This window comes from Alligator sinensis, unplaced genomic scaffold (assembly GCF_000455745.1).
Source record: "Alligator sinensis unplaced genomic scaffold, ASM45574v1 scaffold449_2, whole genome shotgun sequence".
Lineage (NCBI taxonomy): Eukaryota > Metazoa > Chordata > Crocodylia > Alligatoridae > Alligator > Alligator sinensis.
The window spans coordinates 121,594-131,741 of NW_005842831.1; the positions used below are offsets into that span (position 1 = coordinate 121,594).

Sequence of the window (10,148 nt, forward strand, 5' to 3'; positions counted from 1 at the left end):
AGCATCTAACACAATGGGGCCACGTTAGAGCAGCAGTTATACAAATAATGTGTGTGTGTTTGTGTGTATGTATCCACATGCATAAAGTACGCAAATGGGAAAAGTGGGAAGAGATAACTTAAGTGTCATCTTCATGGAGCTGGAGATTTGTCTGAGTTCTGTGGCTCCTGATGCCGATTTCGTGCTAGCTCCCAGCTCTATTAACTCAAGGCAGAAGGAAGAAAAATCAATTTTTACATTTCACTTTGTTATGAAAGATTCCTGAAATAACGCCAATAAATACCTTGTAAAGAACAAAATATTAAAGAATGTTATATATACCATAAAGAGTTTGCAATATCCCTGTCTCTCTCCTTCTCTCAGAATTCATTTGATTCTCTGAAATGGGCTTTGCTTTTAAAGATATTTATCTTATTTTTAAATGGGTCCTGTCGGTAGTGCAGGTAAAGCAAGCAGAAGAGAGAACAAAGGTTATACTGGTCTTTGCAGAGGAAGGGCTTACCTGCACTTGGATCGCATGGGTTCATAGGTTGGGAGTGTTGCTGGATCACTCTTAGGCTATTGATGGGTCATTGGCTTTCAGTACTGGCCCGGGCAGCCATTCCCATTTGCCTCTACCCGCTGGCAGTGCCTTTTCCTCTCCCCTGTGATTCTTACTACCTTGTTACATACCTCTGTTTGTCACAAGACCACGAATACTTGGGGTGACAGTCAACCAGCATAGCGCCTTGCTAGGGCATATCACACCTCCTCTCTGGCTGCTGGTGGGTATCTGGTTAGGGTTTGAGATGTCTGTATTCACCTGAAGAGATCTGAGCTCTGGGGCCTTTATATAAGAGGTGAGATGCCTTGTTTTCTGGGCAATATGGCTGTGCTTGAGATCAGTAGAGGAACCGGAGCCCAACCTTGTACAACATAACAGTGAGGGAGTCACAGGGCCTTGTCCCACGGTGAGGTCCCCCAGATTTGGAGTTTGCTCCTGCTCGGTGGTCCAAAGCTTCTGGAGTTTGTCAGCCTTCAGAGCGCACTGCGCAGCTCCTCCTTTCAGATGAGATGTGCTGTGAGGTGTAATGTCCAGGAAGGGTTGGGGGTATCTTTCTTTCCAGTACAAGCTAAGTTGCTGCTGGGCTTCTTTGAAAGGGTCCAATCCCACAATCATACCTGCAGAGCTGTAGTGGAGCCGAAGGTCTTCTAGCATGGTTCTTTTCCCAGGAAAAGGGCCTTAAGTTTGGTATTCTGTGATCCCTTGTGAGGGGAACTCATGCTTGGTGACTGGAGTTTTGTAGTGTGTCTTTTTTAACATTACAGTCACTTGCATAAGTGAAAAAAGAAGCCAGAAGTTCATTTTTGAGCCCAACCTGCTGAGTTTTGCTACTGCTTCAGGGCTCAGGGCTGGGCACAGGGCAACCACTTGTGCAGGTCATTGCCTGTACATGTTAGAAAGTGACATAAGATTCGAGTGCAGCCCAGTGCACATCATGCTCCTTTTGTTGTTTATGCACAAGGTAAGTGTAGTGCAAAGGTAAGGTAGTGGTATCCATCTCAGTGTTTACAGTGTCTGAGAAGCTGCCCATAGACATACTGGGTTTTACAAAATCTGGGGTGACCAAAGGTGCTTCCAGGACCCTTTTATCTTTGCCAAGGAGAAGTTCCTTATTAGGATTCAAAGCCTCCTGTGAAGCAGAACCTGAAGTGAAACAGCAGTCCCAGAGTTGCGTGGGGTGTTAGAAGTACAGTACTGCCCTGATAAACCTGTGGGCCCAGTGCCCACAGCACTACCCTATGCCATGACAACCAGGTCAGAGTTGAAATTTGCTCCAGTTTCAAGCAAAAGGGGTTGCTGATCACCCAGGCAAGTTTCTTTTACAAGCTCGATTTCTCTCCCTGCACAGACATGCTACTGCAGAGTTGTTAGCTAAAAGAAGCACTCTCTCTTTTTGGAAGTAAGATAGACATCTGTGTGTATGTTTCTGTGTGTCTGTCGCCTTGTGGCAGTAACAACGTGCTTCCCCTGCCTTTGTCCTCATATGCACTACCTGGGTGTTTCTCCACAACGTTGGGCCTAACCACAGTTCCTTTGTATTCCAGCCATGTGGACGTGGCATGCTGCAGCTAAGGGAGAGCAGTTGCTATTTGATGGTGTAATGGTGCATAGATTACTAACCAGGAGATTTATTAACTACACATAAAGGTGCTGCTAATATGGGAAATTTGCTGAGTGTAAAGCTAGAGGGGAGGGGAAGGGAGGAGGGGGCTCCCTTACTGCTTCTTAATGAATGGCCCTGGAGCCAGGGGTGCTTGGAGGGGTGCATCTGGGCAGGGCAGGCACTGCACAGTGTTGGATTGCTGTCACTCTTTAAGAAACTTGGTAGGATGCCAGTTTACTTCTTGTGCACTCAGAGGAATAGGTTGTCAGTGCCAGAGAAGCCAGTCCCAAGAGCACAGCTACACTGGATTCCTGCTTGCTCCCTTCCTGGAAGCAAGGTTCAGTCTATGTCAGGCAAAGAAACCCTGTTCATGCTTTTCTACAGCAGCTGTACTTGTTTGCTGCCAAGGGCAAGGCTGGTTCTGGTGGCCTATGCAGACAAGGTCCGAGAGTCTGGCCTGTAATGTGAGCCTGTCAGCAGATGTGTGAAGTCCCTCCTCCCATGGTGCTAGGCCCTGGTGTGATTCTTTCTCCCATCGCTCCACTGCCTCATGTTCCCTGCTGGTAACGGTGTCCTCTCCTGCTCTCTTGCAGTCACACCCACTCTCCTGGTTCTATGGCTGCTGTGCGGGAGTGGTCCTGCACGCGCTGCACCTTCCTGAACCCTGTGGGACAGCGGCAATGCTCCATTTGTGAGGCTCCCCGCCAGAAGCCAGACCTCAACCACATCCTGAGGCTCAGTGTGGAGGAGCAGAAATGGGCCTGTGCCCGCTGCACCTTCAGAAACTTCTTGGGCAAAGAGGCCTGCGAGGTGTGTGGCTTCATGCCAGAACCCGGGCCGGGCGGCACCCCACTGCCCATCATCAACGGTGTCGTGCCCAAGCCCACCGTGCTGGTGGAACCCAAGGGGATCTCCAAGGAGGATGTACACAAAGCTGAGAGCAGCAGTGAGGAGTCAGGTGGGAAGAGCCCCGAGGAGACAGAGCTGGAGAATGGCTGGGCCTGCCAGCGCTGCACGCTGCACAACACACCTGTGGCCAACTCCTGCTCAGCCTGTGGGGGGCCACGCAAACTCTCACTGCCCAAGATCCCTCCGGAGGCACTGGTGGTCCCCGAGGTCATCGCCCCTGCTGGGTTCCACATGGCCCCTGCCGCCCCTCAGCCCGGCGTCTCTATAGAGATCACAGACAGCGACCCTGTGGCCAGTCAGGGCTCCACAGCCATGGAGCAGGATGCTCAGAAGATGCCAGCCTTCAGCCCCTTCTCCCCTGGCCTGCAGAACAACCCTGTGCCCAGGAGCCGCAGGGAGGTGCCACCCCAGCTGCAGCCACAGGTATCCGAGACCTCTCAGCCCACGGCTCAGACTGCAGCTGGGCAGAAGGGGTCTCCACAAGGCCAGGCCCGGGTCCCCCCTGTTGCCCGCTTTCAAGAGCTGTTGTGCACCAAGCGTCTGAGTGTGCTGGAGGAGGAGATGGAAGTCAGCCCATCACACTGGAAGTGTAGCACCTGCTCCCTGCTCAATTCTGCTGGGGCTAGCAAGTGCGAGGCCTGCAGTGCTCAGAAGAGCAGTGACACGATTGACCTGGCAGGCGACTCAGTGAGGTTCACCCCCTGTAGCCCTTCAAGCCCTGACTTTACCACGTGGTCCTGTTCCAAATGCACCCTAAAAAACCCCACCCTTGTGCAGAAGTGCAAGGCCTGTGGCTCCTCCAAGCTGCACGGCTTCCAGGAGCATGGAGTGCAGAGTGAATCAGCCCCCAAGTGTCCCGACTGTGGCATTGACAAGGGGAGCTGTGTCTCTTGCAGCGGCAAGGCCCCATCGGCCCGCAAGGTGGCCCGCCTCTTCCCCTCTCAACCACCCTTGGTCCAGGACAGGCTGAACCAGTGGCCATGCCCTGCTTGCACCCTGCTCAATGAACTGAAGGCCAAGCATTGCGTGGCCTGCCACACTCCCCAGCAGTACATGACCCAGCGCAAGGGTGCCAAGCCACTCAAGAGGCGGGAGAGCATGCATGTGGAGAAGAGGCGGCAGACAGATGAGGGTGAGGCCAAGGCCCTGTGGGAAAACATCGTGACTTTCTGTCGGGAGGTGAGCACTCTTTAAGCTTCAGCCTTCCCCTACCCCTTCCCCACGTCCTGTAAAGAATTCCTCCCGTGTGGAGGGAGGTGAGACCTGCCAGTTCTTGGCTGCCAAGCCTGGCATCTCTTTGGCAAGCTCTGCTCAATGTGCTGCTTGCCTGAATCTGCAGGGAACTTGAAACAATAGGTCTGAGACATGGGTACTGCCTAGCTCACCTCACTGGGTGTTGATTCTGAAACCTAATGTTACACAGAATAATATTATTATTTACTACCTGGGAGCCTCAGTCATGAATCATTATGCTGAGCACTGTACAAACACATGAAGAAAAAAGCCTTGCCTCAGAGAGCTTTTAGTTCAAGCACAGGACAAGAGACAGCCAGTGGGTACAAACACATGGCAAGAACACTATTATCGCCCACCCCGAGGATTTAAGCCGTGAGTCAGAGCCCCAAGAGTTACACTATTGGATTGCTGCTTACCATCCCCCATTGCCCAGGCAATGAGCATTCCTCCTTGGCAGCTAGGAAGGCATTCATCCAAGATTGTAGAGCTAAATGAACCCAGTTGATTAGAGCTCCTGCCACAGGTTGGCATCAGAGTGTAGTGTGGATTCCTGACAACTTCAGAGAGTTAGAGAACTAGAATTGCTCATTCAGAAACCCCTTTGTACTGTCCTGTTGTCTCCACTCTCCTCCCATTATCAGTCTCAGCTCAGAGCAGAGCAGCCCAAGAAGTCTGTGAAATCGTTCCTGCCCTATGCCTGTTTTTCAAAGGAGGTTCAAGCCTTCTGTTGGCTGCTGTGTTCAGTAGTCCTAAAGTCGCCCATACATTCTGTTTGTTATGCTGTTGGAGTCAGGGTGCCAGATTGCTCAGAGCATTGGTTTGTTCTGGGATAGCCGCAACCCCCTGGATTAGCCTTGAGCATCCTCATGTGCCTGAAATATATCGAGTAACCTCTTGAAGCCCATTGATGCTGTTTGCATTGAGCGTCTCCCCTGGCAGCGTGCTCCATATGCTTGCAGCCGGCGGAGCTGGGAAGTTCTGCTTGAATTCACTGCTGATGGCATTTTTATTCTCACGTGTTTCTCTTGTACATTTCCAAATGTTTCTCCCTGGCTCTGCACATAAGTAAATAGGGCCCTGGCTTTATTCCTGTCTAGCTTTGCCCTTCCTCTGTTCTCCAGAGTGGAGCAGGATTTTGTCTCCACCTCAGCAGCCTGATTTTCCCCCTGCCAACTTTTTGCACTGAACTATTGCATATTCTTCCAGTTCCTCAAACCTGTGTCTGTGCCTTGTCCTCCCTTCTCGTCCTGGTGTGGTCTCCACCCTGCAGTCCTGCCTTTCTCCTTCCTTTCAGTAACACCTGCCACCACCATGTCCCCATCTGCACAGATCTTGGGGCAGGTCCATGGCTGATGCAAATTGACCGGACTCCTTTGGCGTCAATCTGGGGATGACAGTTTATATCATTCAAGGATTTGCCCCATTAATTAACCCTCACAGTATCCCCTCTGAGCTCGTTCTGGTAATGGAGCAAGCCTCCTTATCACCAGTTTGCCCCAGGGAAACTGAGGCAGGAAGAGGGAAGTGACACATCCAGGAGTTTTGTACACTGAAGCAGTGGCTGAATAGGATGTTGAACCCATGCGTCCTGGGCTCTCTGCCATGCGCCAGGCAAGCTGTGGAGGTCTTCTCCTTCTCCCATCCCATGCGGTGCCTTTTCTTACCTTCCTATTGACTTGTCTCTCCCCTCAGGTTTTGTTCCTCTGTCTTCTGAGCTATCATCTCTGTCCTTCTCTGTCTTTCCCCCTTGACACTGTTCACTGCTAGGGCTATACCTGGCTGTTTGTTCTCAGAAGCATCCTCCTCCCCCTGGCCCGTGACATCCCCTTGGTCTTGGTCACTGAAAAACCCTTAAGGCCCTGGAATTAGGGTCAGGGATATGGGACCTGTTCCCAGCTATGACACTGACTTTGGGTAACTCCCTGCCATGTCCCCATGCCTCAGTTTCCCCCCTGCCCAATGGGAATCATGATACTGTCACCTTTTGTAAATCTTTCTAAGATCTCTGAGCAAAGCATCTTACAGAAGACCTAATTACTATGTTATCAGGTAGTTGTCAGACCATGTCATAAGTCTGATTCTTAGCCTTGCTGCGTTGGACTGAATGAACTCTGAAGTCAGGGGTATCATGCTCCACCTTTATGTGTGGAGGGCCAAACCCCGCAGATTCCTTTGGAAGGGCAAAACCAGCAGAGTCCAGGCTGAGCAGGGCCCTCAGGCAGCCCTGTGCGATCCCCAGCAAGAGCAGGTGCAGCCAGGCTCCAGGCTCTGGCTCAGCTCTGTTAGCAGCTTAAGATAAAGGTCACAGGTGTGAGTCATTGATTCCTAATCGCACAATTGCTTTAATTATACAACTCTTTGAAAAGCAAATAAATAAATGACCAGGGGTGGAATGGGCAGCCTGAAACCGGTCTTTGACATAATGTTTAACTCTTTGGGATTCCAGCCAGAACGTTCCAACATTGCAGCACACCACTCCTGCCTCTCAGTAACCACAGGTGGATCAATAACTGAGTGAGCTTAGTAGCTTTGGGGTGTTTCTAGAATGGAGGTGATGTTACCAGCTAATGCCATATGGATGTGCAAGTCTCCTGCACATGCCTTGGCAGAAGAAGTGCAGACAGGAGCACTACAAGAAATAATATCCCTGCCCAGGCCAGCATCAGGGAGACCCAGAGCTGAGAGAGAGTGTTGTGCCAAGAGAAAGCATCACCAAATGGGGAGGTCTTAGCTGACTTTAGGACACTGCCAGTGGAGCACAGGGCAAGCCATGTGTTAGAAACAGACTAGGAGTTAAACATGAAGAATAACGAATTGGTATTCTGCTTACAGGGGAATGCTATCCCTGCAGGGCTGTGGCCATAGACAAACCAATGAGGTGAAGCTAGCTGCAGGGGAGGTCTGGGTCTCATGATTTATCTTCCGGAGGGTAATGTTAATGAGTGATTGGTTTCATTAGGGGAGTAGTGACTTTCCCCTGGGATCAGCAATGTGTGTAGGGTGCACACAGGCCCCTTGGGACTGTAACACCACTTGCTTATACTCCTGTGTGTGCTTTCCTGGGACCACTTCTGGGATTCTGCCCCCATTGAAATCATTGGAAGTGGACTTGAATGAGGCCAAGATTTCACCTGGGATCCTCTCTGCCATCACTTCATTCCAAAGATATCCCACCACTGCAGCCCCTGTGGTGAAAAACAACCTGGCCAAAGCACGTCAGCATTCTTGGCTATTCAAAGTCTTTGGGGCAGGGACCATCTTTTTCTTCTGTGTTTTTTCATTGCCTGACACAATGGGGCCCTGGCCATGACTGGGTCTTACCACAGGGCAGATAACAAAAATAATGGCACAAGTTCCAGATATTGCGAGATGTTGTTGGTTGCAAATCCAGCACCAGCTATTTCCTCATCAGTTCTGTCTCGGGGACGGTGCTCTCCCAGTAGAGAAGGTTGATGAGTCCCAAGGACTTCTCTTTCTTTGGTCTAGAGCAGGGGTGGCCAACCTGCAGCTCTGGAGCAACATGTGGCTCTTCAGAAGTTAATATGCATCTCCTTCCACTTGGAAGCTGGTCACTGTGTGCTTGTGCAAAGATTTAAGGAGACATATATTAACTTCTGAAGAACCGCACATGGCTCCAGAGCCACACATTGGCCACTCCTGGTCTAGAGGAATATTTTAAGTGTTAAATTTCCCACTTAAGAAAGAACCCCTTTGTAAAATATGAGGTTCTTTGTACAATTAGGAGATGGTTGTTAAAGAAAAAAACCACACAAAGCAGTCATTTTAATGATTCAAGACCATAACGAGAGAAGAAAGTACCATCCTTATGTATATAAAAGTTGATTTATATCAAATTGGATTTTAATCATAACAGTTTGATTTCTTTTAATTACAAAAATATCCTGATTTTTAATCACCCTGTTTTAAACACTACTTCTCCTCTCAGTTAGCTGTGGCTTCCTTGATAGCTCTTATGCTATAAACCTAAAAACTTGTCTATGCTTGGAAGTTAATTTGGATTAAGGCAGACTGAATTTCGAGTGTGGCCAGCATTTCTAACGGACACATGAGTGTCCGCATGTGAATATTTGGCTGCTATGGAGTCATGACAGTTTGGAACATGGTTTAAGGCAAAGGCTGCCTGGAAGATTTGCTGCTATTTATATGAGCCCCTTGGAGATGGGTGAACACCTAGTGAGAGACACTTCCTGCCCTGAAAAAGTTACAGTTGAGGTGGGAGACAAAAGAAGGCTGGTTATCTCCACATTGCAGCTGGAGGCTGAGACCCGGAGATTAAGTGAATTGTCCAAGGACGTTCAGGGAATCTAGCACAGCTGGGGATTGAACCCAGGCATCCTGAGTGCAGTAGCAGATAGTGAAACATTGTTGTGGTGGCCCTGCGTGCACAAGGTGTGCTGTATACCCTGGTGTCAGTATAAGAGGAGGGGTGAAAAGGCTGGTTCCTGAGCTACTTATTGACTTACTGGAAAACTGCCGTTGCATCATGTGAGCAAATGCCTCTGGGCTTGTCTCTCCTGTTAGTTCCAGCCCTTGCCAGCCTGTGCCCATTGTGAGGGTCTGAGCCATGCAGATTTCTGTCTGTTTTGAAACTTCCCCTAAGGGATGTGCAGTCACAGGATGGGCCCCTCCACACAGGTCAGCTCTGTGCTCTGCGCCCTCAGCCCTGCCTCATTCAGAAACTCCCACTCTTACTGCAGCAGGGAATGTCTAATGACCCTCTGCTCTTGCCACTCACCTGACTTTGGCCACCTGGCTTAACACAGCCTTTGCAGTGCTGCCCTCCTTGCCTGGGCTAAGTGGTGCACTCACACCTGAGACCTGCCTCTGTGAGCCCCTGTGAACTTGTGGGGCCAGGACCACTATGTAGCATGGACTGCTTGGTGTCATTGCCCATGTGATTTGTGTTTGCAGAACAAGGTGAATTTTGTGGACGACAGTTTCCACCCCGGGCCCAAATCCGTAGGGTTCCCGGATGGGGACAGTGTCCAGCAGAGAGTGAAGCAATGGCTGCGGCCTCATGAAATCAACTGCAGCATCTTCAAGGACCAGTCTGTCAAGTGGTCGGTGTTCCGGACACCCCGGCCCTCGGACATCCTGCAGGGACTGCTGGGAAACTGCTGGTAAGGGGCAGTGCATGCCAGGCCCGCACAGCCCCCTCCTCTGCTCCTGCAGGCACAGAGCTTACTGCCTGTCATCTAGCCGCTATCAGATCTTTATCCTGCTAGGCTTCTGCCACCCCCTGATGTTGTCCCACCCTATGTTGTGGCTCATGCCCCATTATAGACCCTTGTCTCGTTCCTCTGCCACCAGCTGTCATCCCACCACATGTTACCCCTCCCCCTTCTTTGCCCCCCCCACCGGCTGCTGTCTAGCTCCCTTTCCCCCCACCCAGCACCCATTCCAGGTTCATTCCCTCCTCCACATTGCATTGACTCCCATTCCTGCCACCTCCAAGACCAGTTTAGAAGGTGCCAGAGAACTCATCCCTCCCAACCCCCATTCTCTTCATGGTCTCCTGCCCCTCAGTGTTGGCTGCAGGACTGGGAATGTGACTGGACTGTCATATCAGAGGTCCAGTTTACCCAAGACCTTGCCTCCTGCATGGGCCAAGACCAGGTCCTTCCGAGGGAGGTGCATAATCCCACAAAGGGCAGGGTAGGATTATCTGACCATATGAGATCTCCTCTAACAGCTGCTGATTGGCCTGAGCCCCAAAATGGAGCCCTCCCCTCCTTTTCAGGGTGCATGTCGTAACTGTGGCCAGCTCTGCCTGTTCTTGTGATCCCCATGAATGCCCAGACTCAACTTGGCAGCAGGTGCCCAGATGCCTCAGGA

At 50.8% G+C, this 10,148-nt stretch overlaps 1 protein-coding gene across 1 annotated transcript in view; it reads left to right on the top strand.

Moving 5' to 3' along the window:
* CAPN15 (calpain 15) overlaps positions 1 to 10,148 on the top strand; it is a 71,486-nt gene that overhangs the window by 41,340 nt on the left and 19,998 nt on the right. Inside the window, exons 2-3 of the mRNA XM_014525564.2 lie at positions 2,741 to 4,235; positions 9,225 to 9,433. Coding sequence (XP_014381050.1) covers positions 2,763 to 4,235; positions 9,225 to 9,433 — 1,682 coding nt within the window. The 5' untranslated portion in view covers positions 2,741 to 2,762. The remainder of the gene's footprint in view (positions 1 to 2,740; positions 4,236 to 9,224; positions 9,434 to 10,148) is intronic.